Source organism: Pan paniscus, chromosome 5 (genome assembly GCF_029289425.2).
Source record: "Pan paniscus chromosome 5, NHGRI_mPanPan1-v2.0_pri, whole genome shotgun sequence".
Classification (NCBI taxonomy): Eukaryota; Metazoa; Chordata; class Mammalia; order Primates; family Hominidae; genus Pan; species Pan paniscus.
The window spans coordinates 48,173,411-48,199,037 of NC_073254.2; the positions used below are offsets into that span (position 1 = coordinate 48,173,411).

General features: G+C 48.7%; 2 protein-coding genes across 8 annotated transcripts in view; one reads left to right on the forward strand and one right to left on the reverse strand.

Annotated features, from left to right (window-relative positions):
• Positions 1 to 2,084, forward strand: part of ITPR3 (inositol 1,4,5-trisphosphate receptor type 3) — a 75,260-nt gene extending 73,176 nt beyond the window's left edge. For 5 of the 7 annotated variants that reach the window (XM_008960621.5, XM_063604832.1, XM_063604833.1 and 2 more), the window contains one exon: positions 434 to 2,084. In XM_008960621.5, coding sequence (XP_008958869.3) covers positions 434 to 715 — 282 coding nt within the window. In that variant the 3' untranslated portion in view covers positions 716 to 2,084. The remainder of the gene's footprint in view (positions 1 to 433) is intronic. The other 2 variants (XM_003808557.4, XM_055113479.2) reach the window with 1 other exon arrangement.
• Positions 2,085 to 3,080: 996 nt separating this feature from the next.
• LOC100982351 (ubiquinol-cytochrome c reductase complex assembly factor 2) lies at positions 3,081 to 17,251 on the reverse strand. Its single transcript, XM_003808558.5, has 4 exons — positions 17,057 to 17,251; positions 6,856 to 6,930; positions 5,954 to 6,023; positions 3,081 to 3,263 (listed from the first exon to the last, which is right to left on the reverse strand). Exons 1-4 carry the CDS (start codon positions 17,192 to 17,194, stop codon positions 3,166 to 3,168), a joined length of 381 nt encoding a protein of 126 aa, XP_003808606.1. The 5' UTR covers positions 17,195 to 17,251; the 3' UTR covers positions 3,081 to 3,165.
• Positions 17,252 to 25,627: the final 8,376 nt, after the last annotated feature.

Below are 25,627 nucleotides of genomic sequence, written 5' to 3' on the forward strand. Positions count from 1 at the left end.
CCGATCCCTCAATTTGCCATCTGTCTGACTTGCGTCTTCCCGGGGCGTGGGGCGTGCTTGTCAGGCAGGCGGGCGGGAGGAAGGAAGGAAGGAGATCCAGGGTCTGTCTGGGTGCAGAGGCCTTCCTCCACCTCTCAGGGGGTGTTATGAGAGTAAACAGATGGTGCTGATACCAGCAAAGGACTCAAACTCAGCTGCCGACGCTGCCTAACGGAAGTCAGCCTGTCTCGGCTGAGGGTTGACAGAGGGTTGACTGCCAGCTCACTCTGGCCCCAGGGAGGACCAGGTCAATTCAGATTTTCCCATGACACATCCCTGACGAGTAATTTTGTTAAGGGTGTGGCAGAAGCCTCCCCCAACACTACTGTTTTTCTAAATGAGGCCTTTCTAGGCCGGGCCCACGCCTGCTTAACCCACTGGTGATGTTTTTCAGAACAAGAACCTGGACTGGTTCCCCCGGATGCGGGCCATGTCCCTTGTCAGCAACGAGGGCGAGGGGGAGCAGAATGAGATTCGGATTCTCCAGGACAAGCTCAACTCCACCATGAAGCTGGTGTCCCACCTCACTGCCCAGCTCAATGAGCTCAAGGAGCAGGTGTGCACCCCGCCTGATCCCAGGCCCACCCTGAGTTCTATCCCTGGGCAGTCCCTGCCTGCCTTCATCCTTCCTAACCCACCCTCTTCCCCACTGGCCTCTGGCCCTGGGCCTGGATGAGAAGGCAGGTGCCAAACCCACTCTCCCCTGCATGGCAAGTCAGACTGGGGTTGACAACCCCTGCCTTGGGCTGCTAAAGACAAGGCCAAGTGGAAACTTTAGTACAGGGTGGTGGGGCCCTCTGTCTCTCATCCCCTTCCTCTGACAGCTGCCAGGTAGGTCCTTTGAGGGGATCCCCATCACTGGAGATGGGGGAGTTTAAGGCCCTCTTGCCTAGACATCCTCTTCTGCATCTGGCAGTGCCTGCATGAAGATGAGGCAGCCTCTGTTAGTGGGCTGGTTTCCCAGCTGCATCAAATCCAGGGTTTGTGACACGCTAATTGAGAACAAGGGTTTGGTGCTGACATCGACATCCTTAAAGCACCCCGAGGGGCCCTGGCCCGCCGCCAGTGCTGAATAGCAGCTGGGCCCACAGGGGAAGATGGGTGCCAAGCTCTTCCACAGCACCCATGGAGGGAAGGTGCCAGGCGGCCTGACCAGGCCTGTTGGCATCTGCTTAACCCTAGATGACGGAGCAGCGGAAACGCAGGCAACGCCTAGGCTTTGTGGATGTCCAGAACTGCATTAGCCGCTGAGGAGAGCCACCGAAGGCCCCAACAGGGGATGCTCATCACTGGAGACTGCGACTGGGAAGAACACTGCCCCCTCCCTCGGGTTGGGTGGCCCAGCCAGCTGGCCAGCCTCCACTCCCACTCTGCCAGACACCCTGACACCCACCCGGGCTTTGAAGAGCATGGAGGGGGAGCCTCAGAGCTGACAGTCCTGCTTAGAGCCCTTAAAAAGACTTGAAAGTTCACTGGGACTCAGTTTACCTTAATGCCTTAGCAGAAGATAAATCCTACCTAGAGACCTTTGTTCCTTAAAGCAATAACTGACAACTCTTTGTAGTCCTCCTTGTGGGTAGTTAAGAGTGGGGTCACCCCTTTAACTCCAAGCACTACATTTTGGCAGCTGCCGGCCTCTGGGGGAGGTGGCAGTTATGCTGTTACTAGTGATTTTAGGGCTTTGTTATTTAACTTATTTCAAGGGTGCTGTGCTCAGCCCTGCCCATGGCTGTGCAGTTCCCTCCGTGCCTCAGATCTGCTGTAGCCAGTGCAGACCTCACTGTCATGTCCATGCCACCCCCGGCATGGCTCCAGGTGGCCTGGTGACTCCACGATGGACGATCTTGCTCCCAGGACCTGCCTCTTCCCAGGCTTCCTGGGGAAGAGTTGTACGCCCAGGCAACAAGGGCTGAGCTGCGCTTGCGTGGCTGTTTCATGACCGCTTGTTTTTCTCCTTTTGGTGTAATGTTTTACAAATCCTTTGGCCTGAGAACTAATATGTTAATTGCCTTAAATAAATTAATAGAAATCTAGTCCGTTAAAAAGGGATGTGTTTCCTGCACTCCCCCGGGGGCTGTGGGGATTAACAGGACACACTGGCAGAAGACAGGAACAAGAGCCCCTCCCTGCTGGCCTGGCCTCTCCTCAGGCTCTCAGGAGATGCGCTGAGTGACATCCTGTCTCAGGGGTCCTCCCCTGAGATTTGCCTACCCAGAACTGCATTTCGGCATAACTGGTTTCTATGGCAGTCCTGTCGATTTTATTTTATGCATTTCAGAACATCCTGAGGAGTCTAGACACAGACGAGGTTAAGAACCCACTTCCACTTTGTACCCACCAGGGGCACTGTGGGCCCAGCCCTGTCCCTCATGGTTCCAGACAGAAGGATGCTCAGTATCAGTAAGAGCCAAGGTTCCATGGAATAACGAGGTGACCCTGTGTGTGTCCTCAGCCAGCAGGGCCTCTGACTTGTGGCCACCTACAGAACCTGCCCACAGTGCTGAAGCCAACTGCAGCTGAGGCCCCGCCTGGCCAAGGCCTGTCTATAGCTTCCCTGTCCCTTAAGCCAACTGGGCAATGTGGGTTTTTGCAAGGTCAGGGACAGAGGCCTAAGGTCCATCCTTCTCTGAGTCAGTGGGGATGAGGGCCAAGCAGGCTTTTTGCCTCTCTCGGCCTCACACCTCTCTGCTGCTTTCTGTTTGCAACAGGATGCCCTTTTCAGTATTTACTGCTATTTTTGGCTTCCTCCCAGGAGCTCCTACAACAAAAGGGAGCCTGAGTATCTTGCCAGGAGACACCAGACCCCTGCCAGAGGGGCGGGGGCTCCCGTGGCAATGCAGGAAGCACCTTGTGCCGAGGCCCCATTACCCTCATCAGGTCCAGAGGGAAACCTGCATTTCCTCTCCCCAGGAGATTTCCCTACCCTGAGCAGCAGTCACAGCAGATAGCTCAATCACCATCCCTCCTCAGGCTGAAACTTTCTTTAGAGCAGCAAGGGCTTCCTTTCTGGGAAAGCTAGAGGAGATTCCCAAACCGTAAGGTCAAGGGGAAACTGGGGCAGTTTTATTGACGATGGCAATGTACAAGATTCCACACTTAGGTATGTGCACGAGGTAAGGCCTGAGCTCAGGCCTTATGATCCTCCTCAGGACCCTTGGGGGCAAACTTCTCCTGCAGTTTCTTCCACATGCCTTTATCTATTTCCTTAAGCTCTTCCAAGTTGTCTGCAAAAGGGGAAGACAAAAAGAGAGAGGGACTGAAGTCTAAAACTTGATGACATAGATTGGACCCACTGGGCTTTCCCGACACAAGCATGGCTTGCTTTTCACACAGCGTGTTCCTGAAAAAGGTGGAGACCCAGCTCCTGAAGAGCGGATCAAACAGGTTAACAGAAGCGGCCGCTTGCGGTGACTGAGCAGTGTGTGCCAGACTCTGTGCCCAGCACGCTCTCAGTGGTCTCCTGCCCTCTCCTCACCCTCGGCATCAAAGCGGGGTGTGCTGCTCGTTGCCCTGCTCCGTATGAGGGCAAAGAAATCCTGCGCTGTCCGCTGTGCAACCCACAGACCCAGATGCTTCATCGCAAAATTTGGCCTGCTCCACACAGCCCTTCCTGTCCCCAATTTTCAGGTGTGGAAACTGAGGCAGGAGGCAGTGAAGTAACTTGCTCAGGTTGCACAGCTGGGAAGTGGAGCAGGGATTTGAATCCTGGTGTGTGGACTCAGCACATGCTGTGGAGTTGAGCAGGCACTGGGAGGGGGATGGCCTTGGGCCTGAATCCGAGCCCATCATCTCCCACTCTGGGTCCCCTCAAGCAAATTACTTAACGCTCTACACTTCGGGTTCCTCATCTGTAAAATGAAGATAAAAACACACATCTGCAGACAACTTGGGGAGAGGTGAAAAAGTAAGAAAAAAAAACCACACGTACCTCAAAAGTTGTAAGGATTAAAGAAAATCATGGAAGTAACTCGCTTGGCACACAGCCCGTACTCAATGAAAAGGCAGCCATCATCCACCACAATGCAGGCGGGAGGGGCTCTTGTTTAAGAAAATACACGTCCCTACACCCAGGAACCAAAGCAGGGTTTCTTGGCCTTGGCACTACCAACACTTTGGGCCAGATAATTTTTCGTCGTGGGCTGGCCTGTGCATCACTGAAGGCTGTTTCAAAGCATCCTGGCCTCTACCCACTAATGCCAGTAGCACCGCTGCCCACACCACCAGTTGTGACAACTAAAAATGTCTCCAGACATTGCCACATGTCCCCTGGGGGGCAAAACCATCCCCCCAGTACGGAACCATTTGTCTAAAGTCTCTAGGGCTAATGTTCCATGAAATCTAATTTTACGTGCATGTTAAATTTTAGATATTCTTATAATATTGTTTTGCTTTACCAGCCTAAATTTTCATGTTAACAAAACTACTGGAGAAAAAAAGAGTATCTTTTCTGACCAAAAAAGGTAACAGAAAAAAGCCCCTGCTCTGGAGCTTTTCCAGAAGTCCATGTTTCCAGTGTCCAGGTGGACACTGAGGCCTCCCTTAGGCACTTTCCATGACCCCAATCCCAGGGTGGACACACACATAACCCAGAACACAGCACATTTCAGACTTGCCAGGCCCTCAAAGCCTCTCACTACAAGGTGCTGCAGGTCTTTTCTTGTCCTGTCAGAGGAAACATTTGGTAAGCTTACGCCACACAATTTGCAACAAAAATATGAGGCTTGCTGTGAAAACAAATTCTCAGCAAATTTCCTGAACTAAACTCGCAGCCAGAACAAGCTGCAGCGCGGACCAATGGCAGGACTATCTCCCAGCCTTCGTTGCTGCCTGTTTTCCACTTGCAGAGGCTGCCCTGAGGTGAACAAAACAGAGGGCAGAGGCAGGGCCTCTGGAACTTACTTCCGCCCTCACTTCAAGTTCAAACTTTGCTCAAACTGTCCAGGGCCCTCACAATAATGTGCATCAATGCTGCTAATTACACGGACCCAGGGATATAGGAGTAAATTTACACATTAAAAAAAATTGCCAATAAAGTGATTCTGCCTGGCCAAAATATCTTCACCACAGTTTCCCAGAGAGTACTGGAATAAAAATAGGGTTAGAGTTGACATGTAATAGCAGGTGACACCACCAGGTTTTAATCTCAGAAGAGAGTTTTCTAGAAGCCCAAATCCTCAAAACTTAAGTTGCTGAAGGCTGCCAGAAGAAGAGGAAAGACACATTTCTAGAATACCAGAAGGAAATGTGTCAGGGTCATGCCCTCCCAGAAAAGGTTAACCTATTTTTGTATATAATATACTTGGCAACAAAAATAGTAATTTTCCAGTACCTGCCTACTTCATCCCTGGCTCTCCGGCCCCCCTCCTTAGGGACAATGGAGATAGGGAAGTAAGGAAAGGACGGGCTTGGCAGGATGTTTCCTTTCTTGATAATCAGAGTCTATCAATGACTCTAAAACATACCTAGTTAAACTCATATCTAACCCACAGACCACGTCCCCTGGGTCACATAACTCTTAGGCGGATATCCCCAAACACGTTTATTGAATGGCTTTTTGTTTTAATTAAAACCTTCATTGTTTATAAAGCCCTCTTAAGACCATAAAAATAAAATTATTTTCCTTCCATCCTGATTTCAACTACTTCCATTTGGCAAATATGTATTCCTCTGTTCCCTGATGCCCAGCCTTGAATTTAAAAGCCCTAAAGATAGATTTTCTTTTTTAAATAATGCCTTTGACCTTCTCCACAGTATATGGTCAAAATGCATGAGCCCTGTAGCTTCAGAATTTCCTCTGGGCTGTTCTACAAGACTTTCCATCAAGCAAAGCTGTCTTCTTAGACAATTCCCCTTGGCCACTCAAACTCAGAATCATTTGCAAACCAATGAGAAAAGGCAGCTGTGCTTTCATTACCTGTGGACAGGATCAGCTTGTACTCTTCCAACGACAGGCCACTGAAGCTGGTGTCTCTGGGGCGAGGGTACTGGTCACCGGGGCAGAAAGGAAGTGAAGGGAGGGGAGAGATCAGCACACAAGCCCTGCTCTCTAACTGCATTTCACCTGGGCCCTGGGCAACCAGAGGCCAGGAGGCCTAGCAAGGAGAAGAGCAGCGCCACCTCGAGGTCAAGACTTGGCCTCGCAAGAACCAGTACAGTCTCCAGGAGGCAGCTCCAACTATAATGTACCCATGAGTCCTCCCTGGAAAACGCAGGTATGGGTGGGGCCCCTGATTCTGCATTTCTAACCAGTTCCCAGGTGATGCCCATGCTGCTGCTCATGGATCACATGTTAGCAGGGAGGATTTAGAAAAAATCAATTTTCCACATAGGCATATGGCCACAAATGTTTGTGGAGTTAATGAGCATATTTTTCAAGTATGGGAAAAACCACTCTAAATGGAATTTGACAGTAATCATGTTGGGCCCAGCTCCGTAAAAGGAGGGCACTTTCCCAATCATCCCATCTTTATCACCAGAATGTGGGGAGGTGTCAGTTCCGTCAGAGCGGATGGGAAAATAGGTATAAATCCAATGGCTGTCAGACATTCCCAGGAGCACACACTGGCATATCAAATACATGGCTTCTATTCATAATTGGTTTTGTTTCTTCCCTATATTCACAATTTTAAATAGCTTTTATTTAGGTGGCCTAAAAGCCTCTACCAGGCACCTCTGTTGGCTTGGTTGAAATTACTGGTTTCATTTGAACGCAGCAAAGCCAAGTCTTTACAAAACATTACCTAATCAGATTTTCACTCATTCTTATTAGTTGCCCCGTCAGAAAGCTGGGTATATAAAAGACTGTGGCCCACTCACCTTGTGTTTGTAGTAGTTTGAATGGAGTCGCGCTAAGCTCTCGTACATCTGATCACAGGCCTCAGGCTCTGCAACCTGAAAAGCAAAGAACCCCAAAGGAGGTGAGCAAAGGAGTCCTGCCTCCCACAGTGTCTGTACCTTGAGGAAAGACCATACTTAATAAAGCGTTCACATGAAGCAGGCCTGCAGCTAGCACTGGCTTCTCCACTCTGCGGGAAGCAAACCTGGACTACAGCTCTGCTATTAGAAACTACTTTTTGGAGGCATAGCTCTGCCTCATCAACTCCCCAACCTACAGAAAAATCAGATCAATTAATCAGCAAACAAGCATTTGTTGAGCATCTGTGACTTGTGAGCCACGACACCAGCTGCAGTGGGAGATGCCACAATAGAAATGTAAGGTTGGAAAGGCGTGCCTAACAAAGGGGGTGCTGGGCAGAGTGGGCTACAGGGACTCAGTGGGGGAGTCCCCGCATGCTCAAGTGGTCAGTGCATGATGGAAGTGAGACAATGCTAGGTTCTGAAGGAAGCACAGCAGAAGGTCAGCAAGCAGAAGGGAGAAGGGCAGGCCTTCCTGGGGGAGGAGATGCCGTCAGCAAGGAAGAGGAGGCAGGAATCCTGTGGGATGCTTCAGGCCAGACCAGTAGATTCTTTTCTTTTTTTTGAGACAGAGTCTCACTCTATTGCCCAGGCTGGAGTGCAGTGGCGCAATCTTGGCTCACTGCAACCTCCGCCTCCTGGGTTCAAGCAATTCTCCAGCCTCAGCCTCCTGAGTAACTGGGATTAAAGGCATGTGCCACCACACCCAGCTAATTTTTGTATTTTTTAGTAGAGACAAGGTTTCACCATGCTGGCCAGGCTGGTTTCGAACTCCTGACCTCAAGCGATCCACCTGCCTCAGCCTCCCAGAGTGTTGGGGTTACAGGCATGAGCCACCATGCCCGGCCTCAGACCAACAGATTCTTTTAGCAAAGGCAAAAAAAAAAATCATCTGAGTTCTCATCTATGATAAGTGGGGAGCTGCTGAAACTCTACAAGAAGGAAAGAAACATGAAGAAGGCAACATTTAAGATAAAATGTGTAAACTGAGGAGAACCAAGCCAGGACCACAGTTAGGTCCTGCTAGAAAGGAGATGGCCCAGAACACTGAGGCCTTGCCACAGAAAGGGTGATGTAAGTCAATTCTCTGGTGCCAGAGACAGCAGTGCCCCTGCTGGACCTTCTCAGGAAGACAGGCAGCATACAGAGGAGGTGTGGTCTTTTCCCTTGCACCTCTTCTAACTTTCCCTTTACTCTGTCCTTGCTATTATTTATGTATAGTTCTTTATATTTTTCTGCCAAGAATTTTGAAAAGCTCCCCAGAACAAAACTTTCTCTTTTATATTTTTTCCCCCAGAATTCAAATGATGGATTTTTTCCTAACTTAAATCCTTCCTTGGAGAAGGCAGAGCATAAATAAATCAGTAGTAAAGTGGTTTAATAGGCAGCTCCACTGCTGCCTCTCTGTGCATGTCAAATGAGGTCCCTACTTTACAGCAAACAAAAAAGACAATCCATCATTTAGTTCTACCTGACCCATTCCTGCGTTCAGGCTACTCATCATGAGAATGTACAGCCAGATACATCAGAAGAGGAAGGATTATGGCCTGAGGAGGTGGCCAGCGTTTGCTGAATAATAAAGTCATTATCTGAGTGGACAGAATGAATGGAAAATATGAGGCTGTGGTCTCCCTGCTGCTGGTCAGCTTGTCCAGGGAAAGTCCCGTTAGAATGGAATTCTGCACACATCTGGGCGAACACATCTGGAACATTTCTTCAGCAGGGCACGCACAGCCAAGAGCTAACGTTGGAGTGCAATGGCGTGATCTCGGCTCACTGCAAACTCCCCTCCTGGGTTCAAGTGATTCTCCTGCGTCAGCCTCCCAAGTAGCTGGGATTACAGGTACCCACCACTACGCCCAGCTAATTTTGTGTATTTTTAGCAGAGACAGGCTTTCACCATGTTGGCCAGGCTGGTCTCGAACTCCTGACCTTGTGATTTGCCCACCTCGGCCTCCCAAAGTGCGCTCACTTACAAATTTAACAGACATTCATCGAGACCCTATAGCATGATTGGCCCATCTATGAGCAGGGGACGCTTGGGTGAATGAGTATCTCCAAGGCTGTAGGGAGCAGGGGAGTCAAACTGCCTGGGTTGACTCCTGGCACCATCCCTTATCAGCTATGTGATGTCAGGCAAACCATTCACTCTTCCCCCATGAAATACACTTAAAAAAAAAAAAGTTGCCACAGTTTATCTTTCTCTGTATCTGTACATACATATCTTTCTTCTGATCCACTTGAAAGTAGGAGCATAATGCCCCTTCACCCCATAATATTTCAGTGTGCATTTCCTAAGAACAAGAACATTCTCTTATATAACCACAGTTCAATGATCAAATTCAGGCCACTTAACATCGATACAACACTATTATCTAATGCACAGTCCATATTCCAATTCTGTCAATTGTCTCAATAATAATCTATGGAAAAACAGGATGTCCTGCTGCATTTAACAGTCATTTATCTTTTAGTCTCCTTTAATCCGGGACCGTTCCTCGGCCTTTGTCTTTCATGCACTGAACATTTTTAAAGCATACTGGCCAACTTAACCTTTCTTTTAAAAGAAAATATAATAATAGCCCCTACTTCCCAGGGTGGTGTGAGGATAAATGAGGTAATGCTTGGGCTGCTCTGAATTCTGGGCCTGGAACACCGATAAATGTGAGTGATTAGTTTTTCTCACAGTTATTAGTAGTAAAGAGTTGTAGTAAACACAGGCCCCTGTCTCATAAAATAAGAGGGGAAAGGACAGAACAGTTCAGAACCACCCTGGTGGGAGTGGAACAAAGGGGCATGTACAAGGTGCTATGGGCCTACGGGGCCAGGCAGGAAGTGCTGGAGAATGAGTGGCTGAGGATGGGCGCATGTACCGGCAAGGGAGTGGGGTGCTCCAGGCACAGGACCAGGTGGAGCCCGTGCCCAGGGAATGGGTCAGCATGTTACCAGTGGATCAGCATGGCTGGTGTGCACTGCCGAGGGTGGCGCTGGAAACGGAAGTGAGGAAGGATGAAAAACTGCTGAGGCTTCACTCCTGACTGACCCTGGTGGCTCTCAGCAGTCACTGAGCTCTCCATGGTCTGCCAAGAGAGCAGCTGTTTGCTGTACCCGGTCTTCACCTGATGGCCGCTTATCTGGACCTTCCCGTCCTGCCACCATCCCCACCACCTTCCCAACCAAGCTCTTAGGAAAGGAGTCCACACGCTGAACTGCCTTCCTCCCATAGCCTCTGCCTCTCTCCTGGGCTCCTAACACTGCTTCCTGATAAACCTGCATTCTGACCAGATCCCCACCCTCAAACACCTTGTCAACTCAAGTTCCCTTCCTGCTCCAACTTCTCTAGCAGTGAGAAGTCACCAGTAGGCTGCTCAGCAACCTTGTATCACACCCTCAAGCAGGTGTGGTATAAGGTGCTGTCCTTCCTTGCCACGTAGTCCCATCCCCGATGAGCAGCAGGACAGACAGGAGGGGCACGGGGGGCGGGTCACCCTTGCAGAGTGCTGCTCCTGTAAGAGCAAAGTGTACAAAGTCTAAGTGCAAAAAGCAAAGTGACCCTCAGGTACTCTCACTTCTTTTTTTTTTTTTTTAGATGGAGTCTCACTCTGTCGCCCAGGCTGGAGTGCAGTGGCACAATCTTGGCTCACTGCAAGCTCCGCCTCCCGGGTTCATGCCATTCTCCTGCCTCAGCCTCCCAAGTAGCTGGAACTATAGGCGCCCGCTACCACGCCTGGCTAATTTTTTGTATTTTTAGTAGAGATGGGGTTTCACCGTGTTAGCCAGGATGGTCTCGATCTCCTGACCTTGTGATCCGCCCACCTCGGCCTCCCAAGGTGCTGGGATTACAGGCTTGAGCCACCGCACCCGACCACTCTCACTTCTGAAACTTCCTCTGTGTGAAAGAGACAGTCTCCTAGAGAGTTCCCAGAATTCCTGGACTCAGTTGTAATCTGAGAAAGAAAACCAAACACCTGAGTCCTAAAACAGACTTGCCATCCAGTTTCCCGTCTGAGGTCAGAAGGTGTCTAACTGAGGCTGTAAAAGCAGCTCAGTGGAGGTGACAGGAGTTTGAGACATGCCCATTTCTAGCCAAGTTCTTACTGCTTGAGGAGTGATGAAGCCTTGGTCAATGCTGGGTTCCTAGCCACAGATAACTCAAGCTCAGCAATTAAAAAAGTCATGCTTACTACTTAAAAGGATGTCAGTGGAGACATCTGTCGAATTCCAGAAGCCTCACCACGTTCCTATAGCTTACACTTTATTCACAGACTCCAGCACTAACATTCCTGAGCTCTGAAATGCAGTTTTTCTGATGAAATGGACGGTGCATTTTTAGAAATATTCTTAATACATGCTTTAAATTACCTGATTTTGCATTCACACCTAATGAGATCACGGACGTTTTAGGACTAATAGCAGTGCTGGGTTTGAAAAGGCAGCAGTGGGGACATTATGAAAAATTCAGCACTGCTCCCCAAATGTGAATAAAATAGATGTTCATCTGACGAGTGTCCTTTATAGCTCTATTTTTGCTCCTTTTGCATTTCCCCCGCTCAGTCGTCAGTAAATTTCTCTTTACCATATTAAACTTTTATACATACAAATCTACATCAGTGCTGCAGGCACTGATTTCGATTTTCCAAATTGAATTTTGGGTGGTGACAGCAATTGGTACAGCCGCCCCTATTCTAGTCACACAAAGGGACGCATAAGCACTTTTGGGAAAGGGTGTTGCAAATTGCTTTGCTAATTAAGGTAGAGCTGGATTCGGTCCAGGAGGATCTATAAAAAAAGGTTTTCAAGACTTGGTAACAAACTTCTGAAATGAGTTCATTCTGTTATGGGAGCCTATTCCCTTCAATTGAGTTGAAAATGTATTTCTTGAGCACCTACTATAGAAAGAGTGCTCCACTAGGGGACAGTGAGGGGCCACAAAGAAGACGACCCAGGCCGGCTGTGGAGAAGCTGGCAGGCACACTACAGAGACAAGATACACATGAATTAGAAACCAACCCTGCCCGGGGCAATGTGCAAGTGAGAGCCAGATCTGCGGAGCACGGGCCGCTGCACGAGACCCGAGGTGGGAGTTGGGCACCTGGCTGTGCTGATGGGGAGGTGTGGCAGGGAAGGGCTGAGTTTCACTGCAGCGACAGTGTACAGAGTGAGGAGTGCCAACCTGGGCATGAGTGACACAGGGACCAGAAATGACTGGGAGGATGAGGCATGAAGAGGCACAGGACAAGAGTGTTTTAGGCAGACAGGGCTTTTAAGGGGAACCCAAGGAGGGCTCCAAGAGCCTGGGAAGCCACCAAATTCTTGACAAACTCTGTGTTTGGGTTTTTTGCGGTTGTAGGGGTGCAGTGATCCACAGCGCACTTAAGTCTCAAAGGATCAAAATTGCTTGTACCATGGCCAGTTTGGGAGACCATGAGAAGACACCCTTGCTGAGCCTGGGGCTCATGTTGGGGTGGTGCGAGGCAAGGTTGGAAACACAGGCTGGGACCAAGGATCAGAGGCACTGCAGGTCTCACACAGTTGCCTGCCACCTGTCCAGGAGGCAACGGGCAGACCCCAAACATCTTTGAATAAAGTAGTGACCCCACCAGAAGTGGCCAAGAATTTATCCCTTCAGGTGGAGCACTGCAGCTTTACATATGCAGAGATAAACGCCACCCCTTGGTGTGAATACTACCCTAGCTCACACTGGCGCCATTCAGAATTGGGAGAGAAAAAAAGATGGAGATGTTTGCATTCCCTCTTAGAGATGATTCTCCTTACAACTCCAGGTTTTCAATGGGCTCAATACATAACTAAAAATAGGATAATCTGTTCTTAGGACACTCTTCAAAAGCATAACTTCAGGGGGCCCACAAGTAGGGGTGAGCAACGTTGAGATGGCTTCACCGTGGCCAGCATATGCCAGGTGGCTTGGGAGCTAGCTCCCTGCCACACTGAGGAATGCCAAGGACCAGGCCTCAAATGGATGACTGAGAAAACAGAATCAAAAAAACCTTTGAATTCTCCTCTGAGAAGGTGGAAATACCATTTACCTTATTAGAAACCCAAGAAAAAGTTTAACTTCTTTCAAACTGGGCCAATATTATTATACTTAAACTTGCATACAATACAGTTAGAACTCCCTGGTGGGCGAAGAGCAGCAGCTCTTCTAGGACGCCCCTCGGAGTTGCACCTTGTGCTACCTAAGTGGGTGCTGGTGTGCAGTCCGGGATCTTTTAGGAAGCACCTAATGAACTCATTAGAAAGATCTGCTCCTTTCTCTGTTGTTAGGTCAACAATTACAGTTGTTGTGCCACCTTCCCCCACGTTGCAATTCTTTTATTAAGCTCTCAGCGCTGTAGGAAACACGTGTTCTTAGACAAACTGTATTCAAAATTGGCAAAGCCCATAAACACTGACTTTTTAAAACTACACAATAGGATATGGGGTGTAAGAGGAGTTACGTGTGTTCCTGCTCCCACCACCACCTCCCCACTTGGTGGGTTTAGGGTGGACCACAAGACTCCCCAGAGGGCAATCTGAGGTGGAATAAATGGAGGCAGTGGTTTTTGTACTCTGGTTTTGTGTATGAATTATTGATTTGCCCTTTAGTTAACCCAGCTTTTCTCCGCCTGGTGTCCCACCCAGGACCATCTTTCTTCCCATCTGGACTGGTAGTGGCTGGGGCAAAGAATAGGTGGGTAAACACAGGGAGTTCCATTTGCTGCCCAAACTATCTATGGCCCAAAAAGGTTTGAACAGGCAACCAGGGGAAGGAAGTGGTTTGACGTTCATGGAATAAGAGGTTGTTCTAACAATAACTTGGAACAGCAGCTGAGGAAAGGCCAGGCACCCAGGAGACGATGCACACTAGGGCCAGAGGGGCTGAGGCTGTTTCTCACTTGGCTTGTCTCTTATGGCTACGGAACCCCCAGTGCGTTGTCTTGTTTTTCTGATTTGTTTCCTCATCTGTAAAATGGGAACAGTAATGGCTACCACTCAGCTGTACTAAGGATTAAATGAGATCACGCCGGCAAAGGTGCGCTGTGCACCTTTCAGGGTGATCATTAGGACGAAGGAAGCCAAGAGGCTGAGAGGAGGACTGACTGCCTCTCTCCTCTACGGGAATGGAAAGACGGCATGAGGAGAGCTACTTTCCCCTCCAGTTCTGTCTTCTGGCAACCGGCTTAACCAAGGAGGAGCTCCATACTAGTCAGTCAACTGGATCTAAGCCCCACCTCCTGCTGCCAGTTTAATGAAGAGCCTACCAGAATCATCTTGCTTTCTCAAGGTCTTTATAAATGATCTGGGGGTGTCAGTAGGAGTGACTCACAATAGTGTTTTCAATTCCAGCAAGGAATTGCGCCCTTCAAAAATTACCACAAAGATTTACTAAGGCCAGGTGCATTCTCAGGTGACATTAGGATGAGGTACCGCAACAGTGGTCCTGAGTAATGGACCTGCTGCCATCGTGCACTTGTTCACTCTACCAGGAATGCATTCATCAGCTGCTACAGAATCACTAACACAGCCATGAGTTGCATCTGTAGCTGGGACTCAAACCTGTGTGGGCCTTTGACTGATCAGAAACGACTGCCCTAGATGATGACAACTCCGAAAGAGAAAACTCTTTCCTCCTTTGCTGGCTCCTCTTACACTAACAATCAAGCAAGTGAACGTTACGCTCTCTCACCTCCCCAAGGATGGAGCCTCTGACTGCTCAACTGTAAGCTCCTTGGTGGTGAAGGCCAGGTTATGGCCTTCCTCCATAGATCCTGCAATTTCCCAAACATGGTAAGCTCTCAAATCAATTCTCACCACTCAGGACACACAAATATTCCTTTCTCACTCTTCACAACTTCTCTTCATCTAGTTCTGCTACATCTGAAACTATATTCAAATTATCTGTGTCTCATGAGCCACAACCAATTATTTACTTATCCATTCAGACATTTACTGAGTGTTTTTTATGGGCCAAGAACTATGCTAGACACTGGTAGGGGAGAGAGGGAAAGATAAAAATGGCATCATCTCTATTTTCAGGAAGCTCATACTAAAAATATGCAGGGAGTACAGCTTTAGAAAGTTCACGGGGTTTGTAGAATTGGGACTAGATAAGATTCTTGCCTTAAAGATCTTTACACTTTGGGCCAGTGAAGACCACCATGAATGATGTGAGGGCCCTGGGTATCGTATAACCTGGGGCAGACACTCCCCAGGCTGCCAGCCAATCAGCAGTACAGTCACAATGATGCCACTGGGCATGCTCCTGCTCCTTTAGGTGGGCTGGCTTGGCTCTGTTTTGGGCTAAGCTGAAAAAAAAAAAAAAAAAAAAAAAAGACCATGTTCCTTCTGTAACAAGTCTTGGCCAAGTTTCACAAGTCATTTCTTCAGACTGTGTGTATATGCATCTCATTATCTCATTTCATTTCTGGTCTCTTGCCCGAGCCCCAGGCTCAAATATAGCACTGCCTACTTGACATTGCCACTTGGAAATCAGTGTACTTGGCATCTCAGGTTTAACCTGCTTAACACCGAACTCAAGATATTCTTCCTACACTTCACCTATTCCTACCTCAGTAAATGGCACCATCTTAGACCTAGATGCCCAGGCCAAAAAATATCTAGGTGCTATCTTTGGTTCCTCTCTTTTCCTTTATCCCACATCCCATATATCAGCAAGTCCTGCTGACTCAACCTGCGCATAACCTGAATCCAACCACTTCCATCTTCTGTGCTGCCGTCCTCATCCAACCCCCCACCATCTGTCGCTTATAGTACCATAATCGGCTTCTCTCCAGCCTCTTTTTTTGTTATTGCCCCCTATAGCCCACTCACCACATACAACCAGAATAGTCTTTTAAAAAGTAAATTAGGGCACATCAGTCCCCTCACTAAACATCCCCAGTGACTTCTCACTGGCCTTACAATGAGGTCTAAAGCTAATCAGAGCAGATAATATCCTACTGTGCCTGGCTCCCGACCTTCACCTTAGCAAACTCCACCTTACTTACTACCCTGCAGCCATTCTGGCTTGCTTTCTGTCCTCAAACATGTCAATCTGCCTCCTGCCTCTGGACATGTGCAGTGTCTGGAATGTCCTTCCCGCCAAGTGTACACGGCTGGCTCATCCTCTTGCCTTAGGTCTCACCTATGTGTCATCTCCTCAGAAAGGCCCGACTAATAACATTACCCTTTTATCACGCTACCCTATTTTCTATGGATCACAGTACTTATCTGTCTTACGTACACCTACCTGCTTATTGTGTCCTGAACTACAATGTAAAACTTCATGCGGGCAGGACTTCACCTGTTTAACACTGCTGTTTCCCTAGCACCGTTCCAGGCATATGGTAGGTGCTCAATAAATACGAGCTATATGAATGAATGAATCCCAGAGCTGCAGCGCCAACCTGGAGGAGAGCAAGAACATAGGCCTACTATTCACACACAGCTGCGTGAGCTGAGGACCCAAACCTGCTGCACAGGCTTACAGGGGCTCAGGAAGAACGCAAACGCTTAGCGGGGACCTGCAGAGTTAACTGGGGATTAGCTCAGTCAATACACAACACTGCGAAATAATGAGGTAATGGTACCGTGACACGGAAGCAAAAAGCTGAAGCTGTCACCAGCTGCCACTGGTGGTGTGGGTCTCAACTCTCTCTGCACCTTGAATCACCTGGAGCGCTTTTAAAACTCTGAGGTCAAGACCCCACCCCTAGAGATTCTGCATTTGAAGTTTTTGTTTGTTTTTTGATTTGTAGAGACGGAGTCCCACTATGTTGCCCAGGAGGTCATCCTGGGCTCAAGCGATCCTCCCGCCTCGGCCTCTCAGAGTGCTGGGATTATAGGTGTGAACCGCCGCACCCGGCCCATCTGGAGTTTTAAAAAAGCTTCTTCGGCAATTCCAAGGTGCAGCCGGGGGAGAGCGCTGAATACAACGGGCGTCGCTATCAGTAGCTCCCTGGGGGGAAAAGGGGGTCCGCGCTCACGTGCTGCCTGGAAAGAGGGCGCGCGCATGCGCAGATCCCCCTGCTAGCGCGCTCGTTGGCCCCGCCCCTGCCTCGTCCTTTCCTCCCCTCGTCCCAGCCGCCTCCCCGCCGGTCACCTGGGTATTCTCTCCCTCCCGAAAGGCCTGTGCTACCCGCTGTCGCAGGTAAGCGCCCAAGTCCCGGCCCCGTTTGGTCTCGTCCACTGGCCATTCCTCACAGAGCTTAAGAAAACGCCGGTACCGGCTGGCCGCCATCTTGGGCCCCGCGTGTTCCCACCTTAGGGGGAGGAGTCGGCGCCGACGGATGGCGCTTGCGCACTAAGTCTCGCCGCCTGCCTTAGGAGTGGGGCGGGAGGCCGGAGTGGGCATGCGCGACTTTGTAGGCGCCCCGCTACTCTCCGTGTGGGGGCGCTGCTCGCCTTTCTCTGCAAGCCGAGCTACTTCAGTCTTCGTCCTCCTGGAACCGGCCCAGCTCCCAGGGGCAAGGCGGACGTGGAGTACCCCAGAGACAGCTTTGCGTCTCTTTTTCAATGACTGCACAAGCTTGAGACTAAAAAACCCTCCCCCGAGGCCTCCGCTGTTTTGCATAAACCAATACATTTGCATGTAAATACAGGTTACTGGATGAAGATATGTTTGAACGTTGTTCATGGGTGCCCCTGTACCTGTCACTATCCCTTGGTACTCTGCCTCAATTCCTTCTTTAGTGCTTCCTAGTTCTTGTTCTTCTCTGCCCAGTCCCTGTTAGTATCCCTTCTGTTCCCCGCTTCCTACCCCTCATAAGCCAGACATTTTTCTCTGGGAGGCCCAGGTTTTCTAGCATGAGCAATGCCAACTGGGTTGATTCAGCCTAGAAAAACTTTTTTTTTTCTTTACCATTTATTATTTTGTATTGTGGTAAAATACACATAACAAAATTTACCATCTTAACCATGTTTTTTAGACAAGGTCTTGCTATGTGGCCCATGCTGGTCTCAAACTCCTGGGCTCAAGTGATCCTCCCACCTTGGCCTCCCAAAGTGCTGGGATTACGGGTGTGAGCCACCACACCTGGCCTTAACCTTTTATTTATTTATTTATTTTGAGATGGAGTCTTGCTCTGTGGCTCTGTCGCCCAGGCTGGTGTTCAGTGAATGGCACAACCTCTGCCTCCCAGGTTCAAGTGATTCTCCTGCCTCAGCCTCCCGAGTAGCTGGGACCACAGGCGCCCGCCATCATGCCTGGCTATGTTTTGTCTTTTTAGTAGGGACAGGGTTTTACCATGTTGGCCAGGCTGATCTCGAACTCCTGACCTCAGGCGATCCACCTGCCTCGGCCTCCCAAAGTGCTGGGATTACAGGCGTGAGCCACGGTGCCCAGCCAGCCATTTTTAAGTGTACAGTTCATGGGTATGAAATAGCACTGAATAATGTTGTGCAGCCATCGCACCATCTCCGTAACTCTTGTAAAACTGAAACTCCATACTCATTAAACAATAAATCCCCATTCCCCCCTCTCCCCCCAGCCCCTGGCAACGACCATTCTATTTTGTCTGTATGATTTTGACTACTCTAGGTACCTCATGTAAGTGGAATCCTGCAGTATTTTTGCAACTGGCTTATTTTGCTTAGCATAATATTTTCACTTCAAGGTTCATTCATTTTGTAGCATATGTCAGAATTTCCTTTTTAAGGCTGAGTAATATTCTGTTGCATGTATATACCACATTTTGTTTACACATCCATTGATAGACACTTAGGTTGCCTCCATGTTTTAGCTCTTGTGAATAATGCTGCTATGAACATGGATGTACAGACATCTCAAGACCTTGCTTTCAATTCTTTTGGTATATACCCAGAAGCGGAATTGCTGGATCATATGGTAATTCTATTTTAAGTTTTTTGAGGAACTGCCATACTGTCTTCCACAGCAGCTGCACCATTTTGCACTCCCACCACCGGTGCACAAGGGTTCCAATTTCTCCACATCCTTACCAACATTTGTTATTTTCTGGTTTTTTGATAGTAACCATCATAATGGGTGAGGGCTGTATCTCAATGTAGCTTTGACTTGCATTTGTCTAATGATTAGTGATATTGAGTATCTTTTTATGTGCTTATCAGCCATTTGTATATCTTCAGAGAAATATCTATTCAAGTCCTTTACCTGTTTTTAATCGGGTTTTTTGTTGTTGTTGTTATTGAGTTTTAGGAGTTCTCTGTATATTCCAGATATTACTCCCTTCACAGCTATGTGATTTCAGAATATTTTCTCCCATTAAAATGTGTTTGTTTTATCAAGTCTTCTCTTATATGTCTCTAGCTACATCACCATGTGGACTAATTTTTGTTCTCAAAAGACTGTCCCACCATCTGCATTTTTCATAAGAAAGCCTCAGCCCCCCGTATATCTCCACTATCCTGTATTTAGCCAAGACCATCCAATGTGTACAAAACTTTGCTTCCTCCAAACCTTTTCCTTCTTGCCTTACCTACATTTTAAAGGTGAATCTAGGAGAGTCCTGCCTTCAAGAAGTTGATGGCCAAGTCTGGGAATGTGTACATAACCAGGACACAAAGTTACAGATGATGAGAGCTTTAACTGAAGTGTTAGACAATGCTAGAGAGTTTGGAGAAACAGATGTCTGCTGTTCAGGGGAGAGTGGGAGAAGATCAGGGATGGCTCCAAGTACAGCCAGAGGCAGGCCTGGGGTGGCAATGGGAAAGAGAGGGAGGAGTTTAATTTGAGGAAAGATCAATGGGTGATTTTAACTGGAATGGCTTTAACTGTTCCGAAGATGTTAGGAGTCAAGACCATTAAAGGAAAACCTCTGGGGACCAGAATGTGTGATGCCCGCCTGTGGTAAGGAGAGTTCAGGGGGAGTGGAAAATGAGGCGCCCAAGGGCACCTTCTCCAGAAAGCTCCCCTGATTAACCCCACCAGGTTCCCAGCCCAGCAGTCCCTCCTTGCTCCATCCTCACCTCATAGCCATGTAGTTTTGATGACACCCCTAAGGCACAAAGGGCAAGGATTGTGTCTATTTACTTACCAAGGTCCAGGCACCTAGGTCTGTGCTGGGTGCCCCGAGGCGCTGTCATAGCCGTGGCTTTGAAGAGCACCTGGCTGGTCCACATCTGTCCCAGGAGGCAGAGCCAAGGTCCCTCTGTCTTAGGCAACCAAAAAGTAACATTAGGTGGCAGCAAATGGTTTTCATGCCGCTTGAGGTACAAGGACAATGAGAGGTTGAGAAGAATGCTGGGCTCCAGAGGAAGCGCAAACAGATGCTTCCTCCTAAGGTGCTCCCTTCCCCTGTACCCTAGCTTCTCCGTCAGGCTGTGGTTGTCCCTGGTTCTGACTGCCCTGCCCACCTCTCTTCCTCCATATGGAGGTTGTTTGGCATGGTAGTTAAGTAGTAGGGTTATGGAGTCTGAGAGACCTGTTTGGAATGTAGGCTTGCTCATTCATTCATTCATTCATTCACTTACTCACTGATCTATAGCCCTGATCACTCTATCAGTATAATTTTCTGGGGCCCAGTGCAAAATGAAAATGTAAAGCCCTTTGTTAAAAAATTGTTAAGGCCGGGCGTGGTGGCTTGTGCCTATAATCACAGCTACTTGGAGGCGGGAGGATCACTTGAGCCCAGGAGTTCGAGACCAGCCTGGGCCACATAGCGAGACCCGCATCTCCCCAAAAATTTAAAAAATTAGCTGAATGTGGTGGTGCACACCTATAGTCTTAGCTGTGTGAGAGGATGGCTTGACTGCTTTGAACTTAGGAGTCAGAGGCTGTAGTGAGCTGTGATTACACTACTGCACTCTAGCCTGGGTGACAGAGTGAGACCTTGTCTCTAAAAAAATTGTTAAGAATTTCAAGACAATAACAGCAGAGCATTAAAGCAAATGTAGCCCCTTCTGAGTGCAGGGCCCTGGGCGATTGTGCAGGCCACACACCCATGAAGCTGGCCCTGAGTTCCTGTCATGTGGTGGACAAGACAGGTGAGGGCCCTGCCCCTATGAGGACAGACAGCAACCAAGCAAACATATAATAATAATAGTGCTCTATATGTATTAGCTCATTTGCTGAATGAACAAGATAATTTCAGATGTGATAAGTGCAAAGGAGAGATCAAGGCAGGGTGCTGGGTCCACAGTGATTGGGGCAGGGGAGGGGTCAGTGGTCTGGAGGCCATCCCTGAGCAGCTTGTGAGTCACCTGAGGGGGCAGCCACGGGAAGAAGGGCATGAGAGGCTTCCAGGCACAGGGCAGCAAAGGCAAAGGTCTTCAGAGCAGCCAACCCCAGGCGGGTTATTTAATTGCTGTAAGCTTCAGTTTCTTCATCTTAAAATGAGAACTATGATGATAAATGAACACTGAGTATTTACTATGTGCCAGCACAATTTTTTTATTTTAATTTTTTATTTTATTTTTTATTTTTTAGAGACAGGGTCTCACTCTGTCACCCAGGCTGGAGTGAGGAGCACAATCATAGCTCACTGCAGCCTCGAATTCCTGGGCTCAAGCGATCTTCCTGCTTCAGCCTCAGCCTCTTGAGTAGCTGGGACTGCAGGTGGGCACCACGATGCCCAGTTAATTGTTTTATTTTTTGTGGAGATGGGGTCTCGCTATGTTGCCCAGGCTGATCTCGAATCCTGGACTCAAGTGATCCTCTGGGCTTGGCCTCCCAAAGTGTTGGGATTATAGGCATGAGCCACTGTGCCCAGCCCAGGCACAATTCTAAATGCCTTACACATATGGACTCGTTTAGTCCTCACAATGGCTCTCAGATTTATGTACTACTGTATCCTGCCATTTTTACAGAAACTGAGGAAACTGAGGCACAGAGAGGATAAGGTCACCAGCTGGTAAGTGGCAGAGCCAGGACTTGAGCCCAGGCTGGGTGGCTCAGAGCCGTGCTCTTGGCCACTCCCCCAGGCGCCTCTTCAGGCCCCCTTGCAGCATTATCATCGTAAACCATGTGCATGGTGTGTTTATATACCTGGTGTAGCCTTGGCCAGTGCCGGCACAAAGTAAGCCAACACATCGCAGTGGCTCTTATTGATCATTTTCTAGGCCCCCTTTTCCTTTCCCTGTGCCTGAAGGTGGTTTCAGCCAGTCTGGACTGACCGGCTTGTCAATCACCCAGTGCCATTCCCAGCACATTAATAGGCACTGCCTGGAATGCAGCTGGGTGGTGCTAGCACCTTGGGGAGTTGATGACCATTTTAACACCTACCTGCCGGCTGTCACTCATTCCACACTGAATGCCTCATTGAAAACCCCCACCAGGGCCTCACCTCCCAAGTCATTTGGAATGGGTATTTGGGCTTTATGGAACGCTGATTGCTCTTTATAGAAACTAGGCACCATCAGGGGGAGGAGAGAGGAGGGAAGGAGCACTTCTTCGGTTTTTCAAGTTATAATGATCCCAGTAATCGAGACACCGAATTGCACATTTAAATCGCTTGCAAGTAAAAAATATCGTTTTGTAATGCTGATGTTAATAATGTAAACATTAAAAAGGAATTAAATACTTAGCTTCATTGTGGAGCACAACTGCCTGAGTTTTCTTCTTTCACCTTATTCAACTGGAGGAAACGATTGGCTGCAATACCCAGATATGTTACCCAAAAAGTGGGTCTGGACTTGCATCAGAATAGTGAGTCATTTCATGCCTCCTGTTGAAGGTAGCTGGAAGGGTCACTCTGGTAATAGACTGCTGCCTTATTCTGGAGGTGAGCTTTTTGTAAAGACATGTAAGTGTTTGAGGTGTGCTGGGATAGGCTCAGTGGGGACCTGAAGTGCAGCCGAATATATCCAAAGCCCCTCAGTTCTGCTGAGATGCCTGTCATCTGCCCCAGGGATCTGCTGCCTCTCTGCATCTGTTCCGTAGTAGATGTCACCTGAGAGCAGGTTTCCTGACCCTCATCTAAAGTAGCAGCCTCTTCTCTCTTGTTTGCTTTTGCCTCAAAGCACTGGTCACTGTTTGACAGCAGGGCCTGGTACCCACTCGTCTGTAAATATTTGTTGAGTAAAAGAATCTGAAGAGAATGAACGACCTGAGAATATAAGCCTAGGTCATCTGGCACCCCCACCCCCACCCTGTCCCCAGCCTCAGCCCTTCCCCTTTAAGTTGCCCATCTTCGAGGGCTGGGGGAGAAAGGCTAAGGGAAATTGGGAGCAGGTAGATTTCCAGATTTTGCTCTGGGATTTTTTTTTTTTTTTTTTTTTTTTTTAGACAGAGTCTCGCTCTTTCACCCAGGCTGGAGTGCAGTGGCGTGATCTCAGCTCACTGCAATCTCCGTCTCCTGGGTTCAAGCTGTTCTCCTGCCTCAGCCTCCTGAGTAGCTGGGACTACAGGCATGCATCACCATGCTGGCCAGTTTTTTTATTTTTAGTAGAGACGGGGTTTCACCATGTTGTCCAGGCTGGTCTGGAACTCCTGACCTCAAGTGATCCAGCCACCTCGGCCTCCCAAAGTGCGGGGATTACAGATGTGAGCCACCGCGCCTGTCTGCTCTGGGATTGACTCTCAAACTTTCTGTCCCATTTCAGGGCAGTCTAGTAGTGGAAGGTAGAAGTTCTGAGGATGCATAATAAAAATGGCCCGAGCCTGGCTGCAAGTCAGCCTGCCTGGCTGGCGCTCAACTCAGTGTTGTCCCAGGCTGCTTTTCCCCCTCCCTCCCTCCCCTCTAAATCTTGGCACCGCACACTTTCATTTTAGTTCTTTTCCTCATCTTCTGTTTTATGTTTTTGGCCACAGAGGATGCAGATTTAAATCAAAAGTCAGCTTAGATCATTTTGAAGAGCTGCCGATGAGTGGTCTTGCCTTGCCATTTGTTTTATTAGACTGCATCCTGCCCTTTCCTGCGTGGTTTAAAAGCTCTGTGCAGCTGGGAAGAGTGATGGGGCTGCCAGGGTGCTGCCCAGAGGCCCAGGGCTTCCTGATGACATTGCATTATGGAAAAGCTGTAATAACATTCCACTCTTTAGCCTCCTCTTTAATCACACAGGGGACACTGGAGGGATGGGATGGCGTTGGGGGATGAATATCTCCCAGGCTGTGCTGAGCCCCTGCTCCACGGAGATGGGAAGGATCCATGTTTGCTCTTCCACATCTCCTATCTGGAGGACCAAGTTAGAGTTCCCGTGGGACAGAAGAGGAAACTGAGGTAGGGGGAGATGCTTAGGAGATCTACCAGCACTCGGAGCACACTAACCATATGAGGACATGGGCAGAGGAAGGATCTAGGTCAGAACCTGCAGCCCTGGCACTGCCAGGCCCCTGCCATCCCCTCATGCTCTCCACTTGCTCTGTATGTCTTTGTTTCTCCTTAGGTCAGGTATCAACTTGACTTGAGGTTTATGGAGAAAGAGGTTCTCATCAAACCTATTTCCTCTTTTTAGGCACACAGTTAATTATACGACACATCAGACCCCCTGGCATCTGGGTGGGGCCACATGGCTAGTTCTTGCCCATGGGAGGTAGATGTGCCTTCTCCCTGCTGTCTGACTTTTACCCATCAACAGCAGCCTTGTAGATTGTGTTTGAAGAGGGTGGTGTCACATGATGGAAAGAGCCTGGGTTCCTGAATGACTGTGTGGAGCAGGGGGCTCTCTGCTAACCACATTGGATTGTAATGTTATGCTGCTGATACTTGGGGATTGTTTGTTAGCAGTTAGCCTAACTCCAACTAATACCTGTGTATTACTAATTCAGTTATTCAATTAGTAATTACTAATACCTGTGTACCTCGATTCAAAAAAGAAGAGGGCTCTTCCCTTACCCAGTTGGGTAAGGGAAGCCAGCTGAGAGGCTCTTACAGTCTTCCAGACAAGAGGGAGCCGTAGAGGTAGAAGTTTCAGAGGTCCTTTTTAGTTTTCATGTTCAGGGGTTTCTCCATTTCCGTCTTAATCTCTCAGTGCCCAAGTATATCAACCCCTTGTGGCCACTCCAAACCGTTACTTGCCATTCCCTGGGCAGAATGCTCGATTCCCCTTTCCCATACTTGTTGATACTTTTCCTGGAACACCTGCCCCTCTTCATCACGTTTCAGACTTGACTCTCTTTCAAGTTGCAGCTCAAACACCACCTCCGCAATCACCCCGTGAGGCAGTGAGCCCTCGCTGCCGCTCCTCTCTGGGTAGCACTGCACAGCTGAGCAGATGGTCCTCATCCCCTCTTGAAGCACCCGTGAGATTTCCATAAGGAGGTCTGACTCCTCTGTTAAATTATGAGGTTCCTAGCAATAACGATATGATCCTCACGCTTCCTTGTTTCCTGCATAGGCCTTAACACTGTGCTGTTTGTACTGGGCACTCAAGAAGGAAGGGAGGGAGTCAGGGAGGGAGGGAGGGAGGGAGGACTGATTAATGAAATCACAAACAAATGAATGAGCTACTTAGCCAGATTTTCAAGGGCTTAGCACTGTGTTGTATGTACCAGACACTCAGTAAATACTTGGTGAGAAGGAAGGAGGGAGGGAGGGAAGGCAGGAAGGAAAGAAGGAAAGAAGGACAGAATAATGACATCATAAATGAACGATCTACTTGACTAGATTTTCAAGTGTTTCCACCATCTGGGCTCATTCCATTTCTCTTCTACTACTTCCAACCACAAAACCCCCATTCCAAATGGGTTGTTCTGTCTACAGACTCATGGGCATGCTGGACTTTTCCTTTCCCCGACTCTCCACCCGCCCTCCCCTCA

Bases quoted from the DNA above. Each gene is read 5' to 3' on its own strand.
- LOC100982351 (XM_003808558.5), bottom strand. From the start codon at position 17,194: ATGGCGGCCAGCCGGTACCGGCGTTTTCTTAAGCTCTGTGAGGAATGG. The intron at 6,931-17,056 runs GTGACCGGCGGG...TTTGCTTTTCAG, and splicing joins GGGAGGGAGAGAATACCCAG to GTTGCAGAGCCTGAGGCCTG. The intron at 6,024-6,855 runs GTGAGTGGGCCA...CCCGGTGACCAG, and splicing joins CAAACTACTACAAACACAAG to TACCCTCGCCCCAGAGACAC.